We start from the raw sequence: 20939 nt of genomic DNA, 5'->3' as shown, positions 1-20939 counted from the left end.
TATAATTATAAAAGGTGACAAATATCATTTGCAAATTCAGCAAAAAATATTTTTAAAGCTGATTTGACTTTCCTGTTTTGGATATTAAACAGATATTATATTTGAAATATAAAAGAAAATTACTAAAACCAACAAGGTTTTATGTTTGTTAAAAATCTTTAGAGTTCAATAAATACCTGCTGAATTGTATTAAGTATTTGTATTATATGAAGCAACCAATTACTATAAATGGTAATTTACAAGTAAATGTGAACATTCTTTATATTTAGGATTTTTAGGTTGCAAGCTAAACTGAATTTTTACTGAGTGGAAAGGAAGAGCATAGCAGGCAAAATAACAGGTAATAATGTAGTTTAAACAAACCCCAAATAATGTAATCCTCTTATACTATGATATTCAAAAAGCTCATCTGTGTATAGATATGATCTTAAGAGGTTCAGAAACCAATATTGACATTCTAAGAATTTGCTTTGGCCTGGCTAAAAATAAATAGTAAAAAATAAGATGGAAGGTATTAAATTTCTGTGAGGTTCTTCAATTTCCTTTTCTGCCTTTCATTTTATGTATATAGAGGTAACTCTTTTGTGGCCTTGAGTGAGGTGAAGTGGATCTGAGACTAACAACTGGGCTTGTGGTAATTGACAGCTGAACTAACTAAAAATATCAAATTATGTATACTTAAGTTATCTTTCAGTTCCCAGGAAATAAAAACGGTAATTTACTTCCACCAAGCACCTCACCAGTTCATTTTTATGAAACCAATACAGACTTAAGTTACTGGAATTATTAAAGTTATAATTTGTATCCTCAGTCTTTTTTAAGAGCACAGCTAAAGCTACCATGGTTATACTCATTATGAGAAAAGGTTTGCTTTTTTTTGAAGTGGTTTTTTTCAACTTGAGGCCAAAAATCATGGTTATTTTGCTGGCTCATAATTTCCCTTTCTTGATGAAACTGATGTGCTTTTGTTTTGTTTTTCCCCCTTTCAAGCCCTGTACTCACTTTAGCAAGATGCAATGAATTTCTGACCAGAGAAACAAAGAATTCAGGCTTGGAGGAAACGCTTGACTCTTAAGTCCTTGGAAAACTAAGAGTTTGAAGCCTGAGATCTGCAGCTAGGCTAGTCTTTAATAGATGGTAATTGTCCAGTTGTTTGCTCAGGAGTGTGCAGGAAGCAGGAGTAAGTATCCCTTTGGTTCCTTTGTCCAGTTTTTCCCTCCAAAAGTACTGTCTGGTTCAGTTGACCAAGCTTTTAGAGTAAGTGACGAAGCTGCTAATTGAGAAGAAACTGACTTCTTAAATTTGTATTTTTACATACACTTTATAGATATTTTATGGCTTTTGTTACATTTTTACAATGCTACTCTACGCCTTGGTTTGAAAATCCAAAATAAATGTCCCAGGTATTGCCCTACCAATACAGACTTTAAGCCTTCCTCTCCACAGCAAAGAGCTTACTTAGAGCTTCAGGAACTGGGAAAAAAAATTCCAAATTTTAGAAAGTAGCTGGCAGTACTTGAAAAGAGCTTCATTTAAGCCATTTTCCCTAATAATTTATGATTTTATAGAAAGGTAAAACAGAAACAAGAAATGGTCAGCCACTACATGTATTTTGAACTATACTGATTAAAAAAAATCAGATTATTCCGCAAGAAAACTAGTTTCCTGTTAGATCTGATACATGGGCCAGGAAGATTTTTTTCCTTGGCAAGGCCAGCACTAAATATTAACTAGGACATTATTACCCAGTGGTTACTATGAAGTGTAAAACATACTCAAAGCTCAGGTTAGCCATCACCACCACCACCCCTTTTTTTTTTTTAGACCAGGTAATCACTAAAGCCTATGATACATCAATCTTGTAAAGGCTTTATTTTAAAAATTCTATAGGACATCAAAATTGACTTCTTACAAAGTATAACCTCCTGTGGAATTTTGTGAAAATGAACCATTTTATTTAATAGACCTACTCAGAATAATATTCAGGATTAAAGATGAAGAGATTAAAAGATTGCATTCATCAGAGAAAGTAGAGAAGTTACATCTCTCTTAATTTCCTTTTGGTGCTATAAACTCCTAGATTGAGAGGGTGGTGTAATTTACATATATCAGTCTTAATCCTTACAGCCTTTTGTGAGAGAGGTAGTAGTAATCTTTTCAGGAGAAAAGAATCCCCATAAAGAAATTAGGTAACTTGCCCAGGGTCCTCAGTAAGTGCTAAAACTGCGATTTAAAGTGACCAAAACCCTTGTTCCTATCACATTATGCTGTTTTTGGTAGGGAGTATGGAATTTTTTAGGTGGAAGATAAAGGGAAAAAGGCAGCTTGTTGCTTCAAATGGAAGAAAAACTCACCAAAAAACCTTCCCCAAGGGACTAAACAATATTCTCATGAGAAATGACCCAAGAAGCAGTGTGGCCTTAGGTTAGGAGCTTTGCCTCAATAATCCGCTTTTAAAATTCCTTCATAGTGCTAAATGCAGTCATTGTCACTGGAGGAGTTATACTTACTCTAATCAGAAACACATAACAATGACAGCATCAGAATCTTCTTTGGTAATATGCACTGAAATAGGATTTCCCTGTACCATTACTCAGGCATTTTACATACAGAGTAGCGTTAAGTCGGGTAATTTGGGACTAAACAAACTCCCAGACTTGTTTTCAATGTGAATAATATGTGTAGCCAAAGGGATTCTTTAAAAAGTTATGTGGAGAACAGATAAGAATGACAAATGGCTTTGTGTCCTACCTGAAGCAGTTAAAGATTATCGCGTACTGTAAACCATCTGCAATTAGGTTATGTGGAGTTATCAGTCAGGAAGGCACCTGTTTAAATTATAGAACAGGAAATGGCAATGATTGAAATGCCATTGATTCTGGACTACTGTAGTAGTATCAACACAGACATTTAGGTGACAGTTGCCTCTCAAGGTGTGGATGCTCGTTCATAGATTTTTCCTTCATAGAGAAGGGTGGCACAAAAAGCACTCGGGTATTCTTCATTCACAATTTTTATTTCTTGCAATTGACTTTTGTATCTTCAAAGTCGATTTGTCTTTTAAAAAATTAATACTTCTTATCATACAGTCCATTCCCCTCCCCCAAGTAAAACAAACCCAGGGAAGGCGTAATTTAGGGGGCAGTTGAAATAGGTACTCATTGTTCGTGACAAAGACTTCTCAGCCCACGATCCTATACATATACAACAAAACGCCAGCACCTCATGTTCACCTGAATGCACTGTCCCAAATTGTAGCCCCAGGCAAGTGATGCAAGTGAATGCCACGGGAATAACAAAATGGAAGCTTAGTCACTGGCTTCCATTTACTTTCCATGGTAGACAGAAGAGTCTTCAAACTGTCTTACTTGGGAAAGTCAAAAATAAGCAACTATATAGAGCAACATTTTGACCCAGCCAAGAATAATTTAAAATGAAACCAGAAATAATTTACCTGGGCCACAGAAATGTGAACTTACGTTTTTCCTTAAGTCCCCAGCACCTGAAGTAGCAAGTTCTAATAATGGGCTTCTAAAGGCATGCAGTTGTTCACACTTCTACTTCAAAGAATTTCTCCCACTCAAACACAGCACAATCAAGGATAAAATATTTTTGGAGGCACAGGAAGAGCACAGGAACAAGTAAGTGTATGCTGAGGCCTTGTGTATGACCAAACCGGAACGCTTCCTGTATAGAAGCAGTGAACGCTGTTCAAGTGCCGCTTACAAAGGACAGTCTAACGTCACACACGCCGCACTGCTAAGTATGGTTGTCTTTATTTTCTTTTTCCTTGTCCAGCCCTATCTAAACAAAATAAAACTACAGGACTGAAATTAACAACCCATTAAAATCAGCAATAAGTTATGAAAATCATAAAGCTTTTTTTTTTTTAAGTAATTATGGGTAGTTAAATTATTTAAAGTATACAAAGTTCAAAGAGCCAGGGGTAAGGTCTCCAACAAGGCTTCCTGGGGCAAGGGGGAGAGGAGAGGGCCAGGGGGTAAACTTGGGGATTTGAAAGACAAAGGGAACACATGACATCAAAGTGCAGGCTAGGAATTTCACTTAAAATAACATTTCTGAAAATATTGATAAGAGCAACAATAGCACCTGCACAGTGGGACTGTGAGGAAGGAGAGAGACTGCCTGTAGGAAAACGGAAGCAAATCTTTACCTTAAAATGAGACAAGTGCAGAACTTAACTATGTTAACTATGATAGTGTGTCTACTATAAATATCAGATGGTTAAAAGCTGGTAAAAGGTAATGATTCTAAAAGAAAACAAAAACAGCATTGACCTTTCTTCTACCTAGCCCAGACCTCATTCATTTTGTGCACTATAAAGAGTGAGGTGTGAGGTGTTTTATCATTATCAAATGCTGCATCAAAATAGATGATTTTTCCCCATGTTTTTCCACTATAAAAGACATCTATGTTTTTTATGGACAAGCTTTAAAAAGATGTCATTTTGGTTTTCAACACATACAAACGGTTATCAAAATCTGAAATAAAAATGCTGCCGTGGCTCAGACCTTGGCCTGCTAATCTGCGTGCACAACTCTTCTGGTCCACGCAGACACAGAGGCATGTGGAGCTTTTTCCTTCTGGCCCCCCAATCCGAACTCAGGCCCTGTGTGGTAGAGGCTGTCATGCATGGACTGCCCCCCCCCCCCCCCAATGCTGCCCAAGGATGGCTGTAGAGTTGGCGGTTGGGTGCCCTAGTGCTAACAATGCAGGATAAGGTTAGCTTGCATGGAATCCAACAGAAAGCTGAGCTGCATGATGATCCCTTTCAAAAGGCTTCATGGGAGTCTCTCCTTTTGCAGAGCATGAAATGAGTTGGGTTTTTTTAAATTAAAGAATTCATCATCCACAGGCTTCATGATAAGCTAGCCCAGGCTGAGTTTTAATAGCTCTTTAGCTATCCAAGATTAATGCCTGATTATCATGTCTTACCATTACTATAGATGTGATTTTGTTTTTAGGACCATAAAGCTCAGGAAGGGCACAGAATCCCATCCTTAAATGTGTCTGTACAATGCACTGTGAGCAAACTAGAAAAAAGAGAGGATGGGATTTCAAATGTCCTATCAATCAAGAAAACTTCACACAAGTTTTCTGCTGCCATTGGAAACTGTGATTTTCAAAAATGAATATTATGAATATTTGTTCTGCTGGGGAGGCTCTGCCCCACTTTTTGCTAAGTATTTGCTTAAATAAAGGTCTTCTGACCCTTTTGTTCAAGTATGATTTTGTTTAGGTTAGTTTTAAAGGAGACTGCATCATGAACCCAATTTAAGAGATTGTTTGGATTGAATTGGCCCAGTGAATATTCTGCCCTGCACTGTTATGTCATGCTGGGTTCTAGGAAGTGAATGAAAGTTTGACACTGGCACTGGAGTAACCCTCATCACTCCCAATACTCTGCAGGCTGCTGTGGTCATCAATGTCACTGATGCTGGTGGTACTGATATTGTCCACTTCTCCATGGGAGAACTCTGTGCTTTCAACATCCACTTCAATCTCCTCTGCCAAAGGGGAAAAAGAAAGAATGTTAGTAATCTAGTATATGGGCACTTTAAAAAAAAACAGAGGAAAAGTGATTACTTTTTATAGTATAAAATAACTGTTAAACAAGCTTATTATGAGTGATGTCTGGAGAACAGAAAGAACCAAAGGTGAAGAGACATGGACATATTTTGCAAAAGGGGATGTCTGGTATACAGTGGTGGTCTCAATTTAGGCAGCAAGTTTACTAAAGCCTTTGACGCCAGTCTGTCTGGACCTCCCACCAAAAGCACTTGGCCTATTTGGGAATTAGTGCTTAATATTAAAAGATCCCAACCCCAAGTGGTTTAACAACATCTGTTTTGCATTAAACTAGAAACTAATTCTCAGTGCTGTTTATTAATCAGAGTTGCTTTAAAGGGGAGAAAAAAGCATAAACTTAATGTAGGCAAACTAGAAAATTTATCCATCCAGGCCTTTGGTGCTATCATTCTACAGACAGTTCTTTAGACTTCTAGGATTCATCATTAAGACCTTTGACTGACTACTCAGTAACCAAAATAAGCCAGTCAAAAAATAAAAAAATAAACCAGTCATAAAGTAGACTCTATGGGATTTGTCTTCAATTTAATTTTGCATCAAATATAACTTGAAATGAGGGCCTGATGCCTAAAGTCTCTGGATGATAGTAAAGATTACAGTAAAGACATTTCAGTGGTGGCATTTAACTTTACTTCAAAAATCAAACATGATGGAAAAAACCCTAAATATGTATGGCCCAGCTATTGGTAGATATCTTAATTGTTAAATACTACATATACAATTACCAATAATATATAAAAAGCAATACACATTTAAAAAAATAAAAGGCATTTGAAAAGCTGTTTTCTCCCATAACAGAATGAGCTCAAGGTTCTTCAGTTCTCTTAAAACAAACTCAAAGCCTGATGTTTCGTACTTGGCACTGACTTTAAGGGTTCACACTGATCACAATTGCTTTAGGAAAAGTGGATTCTTGCTGAGCCCAAGAAGACAGAGTAAGTTAGTTCAAAGAGTATAATTTTCAAAAGGGCTTGCTGCTTCAAAAGTTTTAGAGGTCTGTTTTTAAAATGCAGGCAGCTGTCCAAACAAGCTGTACAAATAATCCTATGAATTCATAACTATTTCATACCCATAATGCTTCACAGGCTATTTAGTGTTTCCCAGTATCATAAAACACTCACCCAACCTCCAATTGGGAAATAAAATGAAGACACCGTATCTAATAAAGCATGCTGAACTCAATCAAAACAAAATCAAATGGGACACTGCTCTAGCCAAATGGACTAGAGATGTTACTAAAAGTTACTGGGAAAGAGGGCTGCCAGATAAGAACAAGGACAATACTAGAGAAGGTTGCTAGCATACTGGGGATACTAAAAAAAATGAGAACTATAATGAAGAAGATATACTCTCTCTAAAATTTGGAGCTGGGTAGGTACGAGGAGGAGATAACAGCAGGAAGAGCAGTTAACGCCTGAAGACCTGACAGGTCACAGAGCTCATAAGGAGTAGAAAAAAGACTAGGATCAAGGTCTGCCTCCTAATTCAGGGGTATTTCTGCTATACCTCACTGTCACTCAAATGTAGCATGTCCTAGAGGTTCTTGCTGTTGCCCCTGGTAAACTTGTTCAAAGCTGAGTGCCACATAAAAATAAACTTTTACATAAGCAAAACAACAAACCCAAGGACTCCCAGTGTGTATTAAAAGGGTCAAAAAACAATTTGAAAGGCTCCTACAGAATATAGGAAATTTGAGTATTAAAAAGAAAAAGAGCCCGACTGGGCATGGCTCAGCGGTTGAGTGTCAACCTAGGATCCAGGCGATCTGGGTTCGATTTCCGGTCAGGGCACATGCCCAGGCTGCGGGCTGCAGCCAATCAATGACTCTCTCACCATTGATGTTTCTATCTATCTATCTCTCCCTGTCCTTTCCTCTCTCTGAAATCAATAAAGATATATTTTTAAAAAAGAAAAAAAAAAAAGAATGACTACAATGGATCTGAACACATTCAATACGTGAAAACATGAGTTCATAAGATAATAAAAAAGAAACAGCACAACAAAAAGCCCTGTTACCTCTGGAGGTTGCCAAGGCACCAACTTACTCAGAAAATGGATAAGGCAAAACCAAAATAAAAACAAGCACTTATCTTCATAAGGAAGCGTTTTTTGTTTGTTTGTTTTTAATCTGCACCCGAGGATATTTTTTCCATTGCTTTTTCAGAGAGAGTGGAAGGGGGACACAGAGAGAGAGAGAGTGAGGGGAAAACATCGACGTGAGAGAGAGACACACTGATTGGTTGACTCCCGCATGTATCCCGACCAGAGCCGGGGATAAAGACTGCAACCGAGGAACCTGCCCTTGGCCAGAATTGAACCGGAGACCCTTCAGTCCACGGGCAGACACTAACCACTGAGCCAAACTGGTGAGGGTGCAAATGGTTTTCTTTATAGAAGAAAAAGTTAAAAGTAAGAAGAATGAGAGAATTAGGAAATATTTTGTAACACCTCATGAAATAATGATCGGGGCAATTAATCAATGATTGCTAAAACTATTAAAGTGAAAGGTTGATACATTTACATCTGAACCCACTAACCAATGTTTTCACGAGAGTGGGACAACTAGACATAATACTGATGCACCAGGACGTGCACAGGACCACCTATGAAGTATTCTTGTCTCAAAAGAACCTGAATTTAACCAGTCCTCTAGATCTACCAACCAGTTTATAGGAAATAAGAGGTACTCTTAAATGACACCATGAAGACTGAATTGTCCAAATCTAAAATGTGGGAAATTCTATAAGAAAAATGACCCAGTTTCTACAATAAATGAGTAATTAAAAAACTGGGGAAGGGAAATTTTATTGATTAAAAGTATCTTAAAAGGCACAAACAAATGCAATGTGGACTTTGGATTTTAATTCAAACATAGCAATGGTAAAATGCCATTTTTGAGAAAATCTATCATAACATTGAATAAGATCACCTGATTTTACTAATTTTGTGGGATGTTATAATGGTATAATTATGCTTTTTAAAGTCCTATTTATTTAAGATACACATTGAAGTATTGAGGGAAAGCATTGTAACATTATCTGGGATTTGATTTAAAATATTCCCCAAAAAATGGTGAGGGTGAGGGTGGTAGAGAACAGATGAAATAAGAATGAATGAATGTTGACAGCAGTTCAAACTGGATGATGGGTACATGAGAGTTCATTATTTTTATTCCACTTTTTGTATATGTTTGAAATTTTCCATAATAAATCAAAACAAGAAACTTTGCAAATTTTTTAGAATCCTCAAGAATCTCGTGAGCTCAATTTTCCCAAATGTAAAGTTTAAAATCACCAGAGTTTACCTCTGGGATCCTTTATTGTGGTGAGAGGCCTGATGTAGTGGGAGCTACAGATGAATAGATCAGTAAAATTCAAATAGTTTTTTTGGGGGTTGACTTTCCTTCTTAATCTCTGCCAAAGACAAATGTTCTGGGACCGATGGGAAGAGAAATGAAGGGAATGGCACTTTAAAATATAGGTATAAAAATTAATATCACTAGTAATAAGACAGATCAACATCATGTATCTTCCTGACAGAATAAATTGAGAAGGGCACAATATCACTTGTCTGATATTTCTTCCCCCAAATGCATATAACCTCAATCTAATAATAGGAAAACATCAGACAAACCCAATTTGAGGGACACTATCTATATAAAATAACAAGCCCATATTCTCCAAAGGTGTCATGGTCATGAAAGAAATACTGAAGAACTATCTAATGCAATATGGAATCCTGCACTGGATCCTGTATCATACCAAGGACACTAGTAGGAAAACTGGTGAAATCTGAATAAGGTCTACAGATTAACAGTATTGCATGAATGTTAACTTCCTGGTTTTGATAACTGCATTATATGAAGATGTTAACATTAGGGAAACCTAGGTGAAGGGCATATGAGAACTCTCTAATTTTCTACAGAAAGCTTACAACTTTTCCTCTAACTCTAAAGTTGTTTCAAAGCAGAAAATTAAAAATACACATATAATCAAGAAAAAGAATGCTTCATATGGGCATTAACAGACAATGTTGTGATTGCATAAAATCTAGAATGTTACAGTGTAGGCCAAAGAGTAAAAAGAAGCAAATACGGTGCCTCCCAATCTACCCTCCCCAAATCCAGATATAGGGATTCTTAGTATTTCATTAGGGAAGAAGCACACTGCCTACCTCGCTCCGAATCAGAGCGATCTGAAGAAATAGTTGATCCGATGCTGTCCATTCGTATTCGTTCCATCTCCTGAGGACCCTGCAGCTGTTCCAGTCGCCGCTTTAAAAATCTCTGTTCTCTTTCCAAGTTCTCTAGCTGGTGCTGGCTCTTCCTTTCAGCTTCTTCAAGTTTCTAGAATGATATTTCAGTTTGTGCTTAGACCCAAGTGCAAACAGCAAAACTGATTTTTACCTAACATCTCAAAAGATTTCTTTGGCAGACATGAATATATGTGTACAAGTATGTATGTGTATGTACATATAAAAACATACATAAATACATATTTTTAAAAATCAAAAATAGTTCTTCACTGTGTGTGTGTGTGTAATGCCACATTACTAGCACAGTATGGAACTCCCAAAGTCTGTAAAGTTATTTCCATGAAAGAGAAACTTGCTCTGCAGTGCAGTTTGATGGAAAAATACTGAGGGACACGGCTAAATGAAGTTCTCTCCACCAGAGGGCACAACTGCCTGCCTTCTGGGTATCACCAGAGAAATTGCTATTTTCCTAGTATTCCCAGCTCTTCAAATGGCCGTGCTGTCAAAACAATTTGGTTTAGTCAGGTTATGTTGCTCCCTCCCATCAGATTAGCTGATAAGTTTTTAGATTTCTGGAGTCAGTTATTAAGGAGGGCACAGTGAGCTAGTTGATGTACATGAGCAGGAATCACTGCTTCTAATGAAACCAGGACCAAGAGAATCGTGTGCAAATATGAAAGTAAAAATTCTCACCTTGATATGTGCTTTGGCTTTGTTGAGCAAACCAAGTGTTGTGTGCCTGGTGCAGTCTGGTCCTAGCGGAATCAGAACTTTTAAGCGTTCTAAACACAGGCGCAGATGAGCTCGTCTAAGAAAGACAAAAATGTCAAATAAGCACAGTCTGAATATTCCACTAGAAACATCTAAAACCTATTTTAAAACAAATAATAATTCACACATTATTCAGCCTATAACCGTGCTGCACCCCACTACTTCCATGCCTGCGAGTGGAGGCATGCCTACTGATTTTCCGTCTGCCATTTCTGCTGTACTCTACAGCTACCAGTCACTTCAAATTATTATCCTCAGTGGTGATCTCTGTCAGAGATGATTTAATTTTAACCCATCCCATAAACTATCTCAACTGTATCAATGTGGAAGTAGGTAAGTGTACTAGGGCAATTGTATTTGACTCTGAATGCCTAAAACTGCAGCCTAGAATAGGGGTTTTCAGCTGGGGTACCCCAAGGAGGTACAAAATGCTCAAGATTTCCAATATCCTCCCTTACCTTTTACACACATGTACACACAGTCTTCCCACAGTGTTACATGTTGTTATGTATCAGTTTGAACCATATGAAATTTCTGATAATTCAACCATTTCTTACTTATAAAGGCAACTTCATGTGATCCAACCCAATAAAAACAGCAAAATTCTGTGACCAGCTAGGATAGGATTAGGCAAAATACATGGCTCTGTGGTCAATTCTAGTCACTGAAACCACGACCTATAAAACAGCCCCTCACTTCCTAATATCTAAATGTACCAGCTCATTAGTTTTTTATTTCTGTCTCTCTTCCTCTCCTCTTTCTTACTACCCACCTGCAATTTTCTACATATGGGAAAAAGCCAAGTGAAAAATTCTTTACTAAAAGTCACTGCATTCTTTAATTCATCTATCCTGTGGGCAAGTTGGGGAAAATTTCTCCTGGAAATGCTAGCAGACAGCCTTATGAATTTACCTTCCCTGTACCCTAAAGGAACTATGATCACCATGATGAGAGATACGGGTACATAATTCCACCCTAAAACATTACTAGTTCACATCTTTGGTCCTATGTTTCATAAGGTATAATGTAATTCTGCAGTTAATAATATATCTGAAAAGAAAATTCATAGATGTGTTCATAGTTTACCCCATCCCTTAAAGAGCTATATAACTGAACATTTAGCAACTGTCTCCACTGTACCAGGAACAAAACACATCTCTCATTTTCTCCTCAAAGAGGGCCAAAATGGTTTTATTAGCTTACTTACCCAACTATGCTTTCTCTGTCTTAATATACATGAAATAATGTCAAGTGAAATTCCAAATGCTAGCAATCTGAAAGGGGTAGGCAAGCAAGGATGATTCAAGATAGTGAGGTCAGAGACTTACTTGGCTGATGAATTAAGATTCTTCCGGTATTCACTAGCCCAGCTATAAAAGTCTGTTAGTGTTTCCATTCCAAACCTCTCTCCTGAATTTAATAACTCATATCTAATCATTAGCTTCAGGCTGAAACCTGACATACCTGATGTGGATAAAGGACCTTTTTTATTTTCCCTAAACCAATGGATTCCCCTTAATGTGATTTAATAATTAAAAAGTCACTCTCCTCCCCTGCTGTGCTACCCCAAATCATAGAGCCTTTGGTAAAATTTTCATTTTTAACTGAAAAACCTCATAGGTGAGGTTTCTCATATGACCATGGAGTGCTCTTGCTGAGCAGACTAAAAACAAAACAAAATCCACACTAAATAATGCCTTTAAACTCATTAGGATTATTATAGCATATGCCTAACAACTGCACTCATCTGATATGACTGGAGGTTGGAGAGACTGGGCTCTCTTACTTATAATTAGAGGCTCCCAAGGGGGCTCTGAATTAAATCACGTAAAAAAGTTAACAAAGCAACTAACTAGTCAGGTTACCAATTAAGTATGTTGCTACAAGAATAACTTGTCGATTTTGTTTAAATTACTTTTAAACAAGAAATTCACTGTATATATAGGAAATATCTTTAAGAAACTTCAGAATGATTTCTTTATATCAAGGAAAAAATGGGTGGGTCAATTTTCTATTTTGTGAGACATAAGTAAAAGTCATATTAAAATCTGGGCAGAAATCCACTAACAATATTAAGATGTTTATGTTTTCTCTCTCTTTTGATCATTCAGTTGTATATTTATTACGTGGCTTTTGTGTACTTAGCAATGATCCAGACACTTGAGTGGGAGAAGTAAAAAAAAGAAATGTCAACTTTAAGAGTGTATAATCTAGACTACAGAACAAAACATATTGTTTTGTTTCATTTGGTTCATAATGAAATGAGTCATACAGACAGCAAGGGCAACAAAACCTGAATAAAAGAAGAGATTGTAATTGGAGGAGGTAGACTTACAAAAGGTTGAAACTCGACTTTGGACTTCAGGGATATTGAATTTGTCTATGAAAAAGCAGGGATTTTCCAGGTAATTAAAAGAAGAGTCCAGGACACAAGTTCATATATTGGGATCAAATTTAATCCTAAAATTAAAAATACCTTAAGTTTTTTTTTCACTTAAGGGAAAAACAACTGAGTTGGAATTCTATTTTTTAAAAAAGTATGCGCGAAGCCCAGGAGTCTGGTGATCTGCAACAGTGCAGTCAAATCAGGAGATGCACAGGCCAAGGGAGTCAAGGGGTAAGTAATGCCTAAATGAACAGGGAAGGCTCACTGTCCTCTAAAATACTTGTTATCAGCCACTATTGAACATTTCTTCAGTCAAATAATTATAAGTGAGCTCCAAGATACAGCTTGCACCAAGAAAACTGATATCCTGAGATATCAGTCTCACCAAGACCAAATGATGCCATATTCTACGTTTCATAAATATAGTCCTCCAAGACAGATACTAGTATAAAAGATGAGTGGTGAGCCATGTCCTCTGCTCTCCTGCGTAATAAGTGTATCTGTGGGAGCCAAACGTCATTTCTTACAGTTTTTGTACTTGTAACTGAATAGGCATTTGGAGAGTAGAATGACAAAGGGTTAACGGCAGTTGAAGGCTAGCAGCCAACCAAGGGGGAGCCACACTTTTCAAAGCTGCCACCCTAATATTGCACAGAGTTTTCCACATGTGCTTACATGCCACATTTAGGTGAGCCCTTCCAAGAGCAATGGACACCCTGTGACTGGTAAGCTGTATGGCAGAATTCCTCCCTTACAATGGTGCTGTGCTCCTCACCACCCTTTCTCCCAGTCGCCCTGCTGGTAACCAGATTGCAAGCTTAACCACCAACGACCTAGAAAGGCATATCTTTTGATGCCATCTGGTCCTTTCTTTTCTTGCCTTCATGCTCATGTGACTGGTGGCTCAGGAGCCTCCTGCATGTGGCTGACAAATCATGGGCTGTAAGATACTGGAGGAAGAAAAGAGGTCAAGAGACAGAAGAAAAAGGCTTGGGTTGATTTGAAAATCCTTACGCACTGAGAAAAAAATTGCAAGTATCATAAAGACGATGTTTTTCAAATCTCCAAGGAGTGGAAGAGCTGACAGACGACAAGGATTCCTAACAGGCACAATCCTGCACCTTTAATTAAAGAAAGGTAAGAAGGCTAGGGACAGTTAAGGCTGCTGTCCTGGCTATTCTGATGAACACTAGACTCGCAACCAACAGAAAAAAACCAACACTGTAACATCTATGGAACTAGACTTGATCAAAAATGAGAAAAAGACTTAGCTCCCCACTTGCACTTACTTAACTTTTCACAACACATGGAGAGCGCAATAAAAACCATAAAATATTTCCTAATTTAACGTGAGTGACTGTAAAGTAAATTTAGGATTAGACACTGCAGCAGACATGCCCTATGGAAAAAAAACTGAAGTTTCCTTGCTGAGAGGGGACAAGAGAATGGAGAGATACCAAAGTACTTTTATTTTCAAAGATACTTTGAGGTCTATTTTAAAGTGAGATTTAAAAGTGGGTTTTACCCAGGGGAAGAGGCACGTCCCAGTGACTAACCCTGTTTGAGAGAAGGTCCTATCAAAATTACCCACACCTTCAGAAAGGGCAAGCCCCTTGTGGGAAAAGGAACAATTAGACTCTGTTTAGCTTTTATTTTGGTAGATTGGGATCATTTTTCTCCGAAGGAACCAATGCTGCTTTTGATTTCAAACCTTGCAAACTTTACTGCAAAACTGAAATATCACAGAACGTGAGGGGAAATGATCTTGCTATTAAATGGCCCCTCTTAGTAGCTGTGCTATTTTAAAGCATAGGTATATTAACAACAAGAAGCACACAGTGTTGAACGAGAAGAAAGAATTCTCTTTCAGGAAAAAAACTGCAAGTATCATACGATGATGTTTTTCAAGTTGTCTCTGGAAACTCTAATCCCTCTGCCCAACAATAAGAAATTTAACGCGCCTGCCCAGCCTTACAAACCATCCACTGGCTAATGCCCTTGAAGGCACGGTCCTTCATTGGAACTTGTCTTTCATTCCTCCACTACAGGATACCAAGACTTTGCCAAGTAACTAAATCAAAATGGAAAACAAGTCAAGTGATAGGGACAGTACTTGCATTTTCCTCTCTGCTGACTGTTACGCAACGGGCTTTGAGTTCTCCCTCGAGCCACATTCTTCGAAGCTGCAGTGGCTTGTGGCCAGGTTTCCCAACTTGCTCCACAACACTTTTGCACGTGACATCAGCTAGATACTTATCCTACACATTTTATATGCCAACGTTTCTCTAAAGTTGAATGTGTTGCGAATCTTCTGAAAAGCTCCGAAATTTCAAAAAGAAACAAAGCAAAACAAGAAACCCTGCCCGCCTCCTTTTCTTATGAAAAATGACATTAAACATGGACCCAGAGAGCAAGCACCTTCATGCCACTAATGAATTTTATTTACAAAAACAAACATGATCATATCCTACCATTCAGTTTATTCTGTTTGTAAAATAAGAACGCTTAGACAAGCAGTTCCCATAAAATGGCATATGATAATTATGTTTCACTTAAAACCTATATATGTTATCTCCTTCACACAAAAATAAATGGACTCTTAACTCCCAGTAGTAACCTGGTAAATGGCATTTCCCTAGAGCTAGGCCTGACTGTGGTGTCATGGGGTTTGACAACAACAAAATAAAAACTCAGGAGAACAGCTGGGACCCTCCTCTCAGTTTTCACAGACGCTTTCATCAATATTCCTCTTAATTCAACTGGTATCTTGTAAAATAACCAGATAGGAATATCAACAAGTGTTATAATGAAGTTTCAAATTATATAATTTATACACACACACACACACACAAATTATTCTACAGTCACATTACCCACCTAAGCACTAAAGGGTTCCTTTATATACAAATAAGAAATAAGATCAGTAAGGCAGAGATACCTGTTATTCACTCTTGGAAGACTTTTAAAAACCACCTTCTCCTAATAAAATCTAAGTAGTTCTTCGGGTAGGAAGCCAGAGAATATTGAAAACCCGAAGGTTAAATACAATGTGCCTTCTAGAAGTCATAGTTTTCCTCAAAGATTTGGAACGGAAACACTTTTCTATAAAAACAAGCAAAGACAATGCAAAGTATACTTTTAAGATGAAAGAAAGACTTCATATAAATCTCGTTCTTTCACACTGCATCCCAGGACCTACAAGAATCCATGTTCCAACTACTAGAGCATATTACTCAGATCACTATCACAGCTTTGGATCTCAGAACATCATTTCTGAATCACGGCTGGGATTATGTCTTTCAAAGATTTAGAGAGGGAGGAAGAGTGGAAGGGGAAAGGGAAGGCAGAGAGGAGAGTGGAGAGATGAGAGTACTCAATACATTAATGATGACAAAATAGTGGCATTCTTTTTCAAACTACACAGATTCCACACAGGCTGAAATTTATTTGGTCTTCACATCTCGGAGATACGAAGGGGATGAAACTGCTACTCAGGCAACAACAGTGATCATCAGCAAACAATGAGCTCCACCCTATTATGTCACTGAACTAGATGTAAAGATTTTTAAAAGATGCCGGTAGTAATCTTTATCCATTTGAAGACGCTATAATTTAGCTACCTTTCCAGCCCCACTTCCCTCTTGAAAACCTCTTCCACAAACTAAACGTTTGTGCTTTCATATGTACCGATTTCTCTACCTGGAATGCCTTCCTCTCCACTGTCCAACTAGTGGGCATCTAACTCATCTGTCAGCCCAAAGCCCAACTATTGTTTCTCCCATGAGACCTTCCTTGCCATACCCCTTCCTCAGATGATTCATACCTGATTTGCACACCAATCACACTATATTTTAATTATCTTCTAGGTAAGACTGAATCCATACTTTTAGTCATTTCAGGTCTTCAAATACCAAACAAAAAAGCTGGCCCACAGTGGGAAAGATATAACAATCTCTAGTGGGTGTATCTGGGACTCTAACTCACCACGGTTGAGGTAACAATACTGGGGTCTCTAAGCAGAATAATCAGATGCCAGGCCAACATTCATCAGAGATCTGCTTATGGATGCCAGAACTCTACACTGGGGTTTTTTGTGTGCAAGTGAGGTCACCACCAAAGATGACTACATGTAGAATAACCAACGATCTCCAACTTAACTCTTGATTAGATCTGACATCTCCTTTAATAGTGAAGCACAGGGTTAAGAGTTGCAGACACTACAACAGAGTGACTTACCAAAGGATTTACAGTGATGGGAGCTAGGGCAACAATGCCCAAGGAAATTAAAAAACAACTTTTTTAAATTCAATTTTTTGGCACCTATTTTGACTTTTAGACTTTATTAACATCAGGCTTCCTAGCAAACAGAAAATCGGACTGATTTAAGTTTGGCCTCTGTTCTATCTGTTGTTCAATAAGTAGCGATAACAACAAGTATAATAGTACCAAGAAGAAAATAGAAAAGAAACAGCTAAGAAAACCCAGGCATGAGAGGGAAAAGTCTAAAAAGAAGTAGTCCACAGTGCACAGCGGGGGAAAAATTAAATGAACAGTTTTTATCCCATCTGGTAATATGAGAAATTAGTGTTTGCACAGTTTTACAAGATCCCAGGACTGCTGATCAGATGAAACCTACAATGCAGAACACATAAACAAATTATTTTTTCACTGTCATGCATTCATCTCTAAGCAAGACTTGACTTTTGACAGCCTCATTTGAAAAAAATAATTAAAATCTGGTTCCAGAGGCATATATTCTTCACTGAAACCCCCACAAGAAGCCCTGTCTCCAAAGTGATTTAACAGAAATTGCTTACTTGACGTCCACTCTGAGCTAAATTTAGATTCCATGCGTATATCTCATCCTCTCTACGTTTATGAGGATTTGGTTTTTAAAAACAAAACAAAACACAACAACAACAAAAACTTATTCATTCTCCATATTTCTTCTTTGGTCACACAAGAACTTTCTGTATTCCAAGTTTCAAAGTCTGGGAAATAGGGCTGCATCACTGGAGAAAACAGTGGCAATTTGTTCTAAATACAAAATAGCTTATTTTCCTTTGGCAACTCTCCAGGGGTTTCGGTGGAGGGAAAGGATACTCTTCTCTAGAGAGATCAGGAGAGATCAGGCTCTGAACCTGGCCTACTGTCAAAACTTAGCTGAGGGTGGAAGAGACATTTTAAAAATTATTTACCTTCCACATCAATTTGGAAATTGATTAAAGGCTTTTTGCATTTGTAACAGTTTTTCTACTCTTCAGCCTTTTGTTGGTGTTCATCCCTACTCTGGCAGCCCCCATTGGCTGATTTAATGGTACCAAGGGGCTGAGAAGTGTTGCTGTCCAAAAGAAAAAGCATTCTCACAGGGACTGGGAAGGCAATCAGCAATCACAACAGTAGCTACTTGTTAATTTTCTATTTGAAACACAGTGATGTCAATAGTATTGTACCCTGCCAGCCACCATGGGGTAAAGTACATTTTGAAACCAAAACAAACTTCCTACGTGCTGGCAAGTCAGATCTGAGACACAGTGATAACGTTCTGTAAGACACTGCCCTAGTTTCATACGCAAAATGCACATAACAAGCATTAGTCTACTCTTCTACAAAGTTTAACTCTCACAGCCCATTCCTACCCACAGCCCAGTGAAGCTATTTTGTAATGTCAAATTATAGTCAAGAATGGCCGAGGGAAATGAAAAAATGTTGTTACTGATCTCTAATAAAATGGTGAGCCTACATAGCACAAATAGCACACTAAAAGAATGCTCTGTGATGTAAATGTTCATTTAGAAGCATAAAATGAAAATAGCACAATGCCTTTAAAAAACCGCCCTGCTAATACAATGGTTAGTATAATGGTTCATTTTAAGGGGGTATAGCCTCTTAGAAGGAAAGACACGTTTTATTAAATGGAACAGGAACACTCTGGCCTAAGAATTAATGCATCCCTGGAAGATGAATATTCACAATTTGTACTGAGTATGAGTAACCTGAAATAGGGAGCTAAATGATTAAAAGTGGTGACCACGCTTACTACTGGCAGACAGCAAATGGTTTGGCATTGCTGGGTATCTGCCAATTCAGTCAAGCCAGCCAAAGGATTATTTTTAAAGTCCCATTTTAGCACAATTTCCCCAAAATCAAAATACAGGGAGTTTTATTTTTATTTTGTTTTGGGGTTTTTCGGGGGGGGGAGGTGTTATAAAATTTGGGGCAGGAAAAGGTAACAAGGAGCAATTGTTGGCCAATCTGTAATTAATCCATTGAGCATTTGGAACCTCTGGAAAAATAGGGTTCATAGAATTTTAAACATCACAGTTATGACAATAACAGAAAATTAATGTTTTGGTACTCTTTTTATTTCAAAGTTACTTAACTCTTCTGATCTTTCTCTTTCATTATACTATATCACATTTTTTTTCTGACCACAAAGGGCCCAACTGAAGAGTAGTTTTTGAGAGTTACTTTTGGAGGCAGCCTCGCATAACACCTGGCATCAATCCTGGGCATGCTCTCCTCTGATAAAGCAAAAAAAAATTTCAGTATTGTATTTGGACACTGACAGATGAGCATTTTTAGGCAGGTAGAAAGTGAACATGCCTTGAGAACTACTTTACTTTTTAAAACCCTTCTGAAAAGGAAAGAGTAGTCAATGGATTAGCGACAAATGCAATAGTCTCCTAAAAGGGAAACTCTTACCAGTAAAAAACTGGGTTCAAATTATGACTGGGTTGCACCACTATACTTTTTGACTTGTTTCTATTTATATGGTCTAAGTTTTAGTTTGATTTTCCTTTGGATCAGCCCAGGAAAAAAATTAAATAAGAGAAGAATCAGAGATCTAATATTTATTTTGTGTGATTCCAACCTCAACTCAATACCATTATAGTTTTCTGTCCAAAAAGGACTGTTATACAGGCACCATTACACTCTGATTCCAGGGGAACAGCCCTGAAAAATCTATCTTGTTCTGTAGCTTTGAGAAGAAGGAAAAGCCAGGATGAGGGAACATGTTCCATTTTGTTACCACTACCAGTCAAAATCCTGGCTGTTTATTAGGGCACGTTGTGTGGTTCTTTTGCCTAAATATCACTATATCCCAACAAGAACATTCAAACTGGTGCTCCAACCAAAAAGAAGGTGGTAGAGTTTGGAGGATAAGTTTGCCCAACTTGGCTACATCTTCTTTCAGATTTTAAGAGATATTATAGGATGAAAGCCCTAAAACATATCCAGGATTACCAACATCTCTCATCTCAGGGAACAAAAGATACATGAAGGGTCCTTTAAAACGATGAAAAATAAGACCCAAGATGTATTCAGTATTTTCTTTTAAACACACCAATATCTCCTGAACATTCAAGCCAGCAAATAACAGTTCATGTTTCCTCCGCATCCGACCCAATACATGCAGCAGTAAATTCCAACTGCTTCCAAGGGAGCTCTCAGAGCCCAGTATCACCAAATTGCTCTTTTCTAAGCCTCCTCCATTACAAAAATAGCAGTCTTGCAAAGTTGTTCGGCTCTATCTAATTTGTGTTATGTTTACAAATGTTTTAACTGCAAAGATGAAATTTCCAATTGAAAAAGATCCTTATTTAGAAGAGACTGGATTTTTTTTTTTTTTATAGTTATGCCAAATACAAGCTGTTCTATAATTTGTGAATCAGGCTGGAATAAAGTGAACCAAAAAAGAAAAAACCATACAGACGTTACAACCCTAGAGAAAAATGCCATAATTGGTCACACCAATGACCCAAACGCCAGAGTATGTTTTTGTCAGGGACACCAACAGATGGCCTGGGAAAACTATGAAGGTTGCCCTCCACGACGATACATGTGTATTACAAAAACATACTCCTAATACCTTTGTAATAAAGCATGATAGCAATATTTTATCAAAGAACTGATC

At 37.7% G+C, this 20939-nt stretch overlaps 1 protein-coding gene across 3 annotated transcripts in view; it reads right to left on the bottom strand.

Annotated features, from left to right (window-relative positions):
• Positions 1-2997: 2997 nt before the first annotated feature.
• Positions 2998-20939, bottom strand: part of MXI1 (MAX interactor 1, dimerization protein) — a 65977-nt gene continuing 48035 nt past the window's right edge. For all 3 annotated transcript variants that reach the window (XM_087823938.1, XM_016212129.2, XM_016212128.2), the window contains exons 4-6: positions 10558-10672; positions 9784-9955; positions 2998-5528 (exon numbers count right to left, since the gene is read on the bottom strand). In XM_087823938.1, coding sequence (XP_087680064.1) covers positions 5365-5528; positions 9784-9955; positions 10558-10672 — 451 coding nt within the window. In that variant the 3' untranslated portion in view covers positions 2998-5364. The remainder of the gene's footprint in view (positions 5529-9783; positions 9956-10557; positions 10673-20939) is intronic.

The sequence above is a fragment of the Miniopterus natalensis genome, chromosome 14 (genome assembly GCF_054644295.1).
Source record: "Miniopterus natalensis isolate mMinNat1 chromosome 14, mMinNat1.hap1, whole genome shotgun sequence".
Taxonomy (NCBI): Eukaryota; Metazoa; Chordata; class Mammalia; order Chiroptera; family Miniopteridae; genus Miniopterus; species Miniopterus natalensis.
Note: the sequence above shows the minus strand (reverse complement) of the source record. Positions and strands in the feature narration are given on the sequence as shown.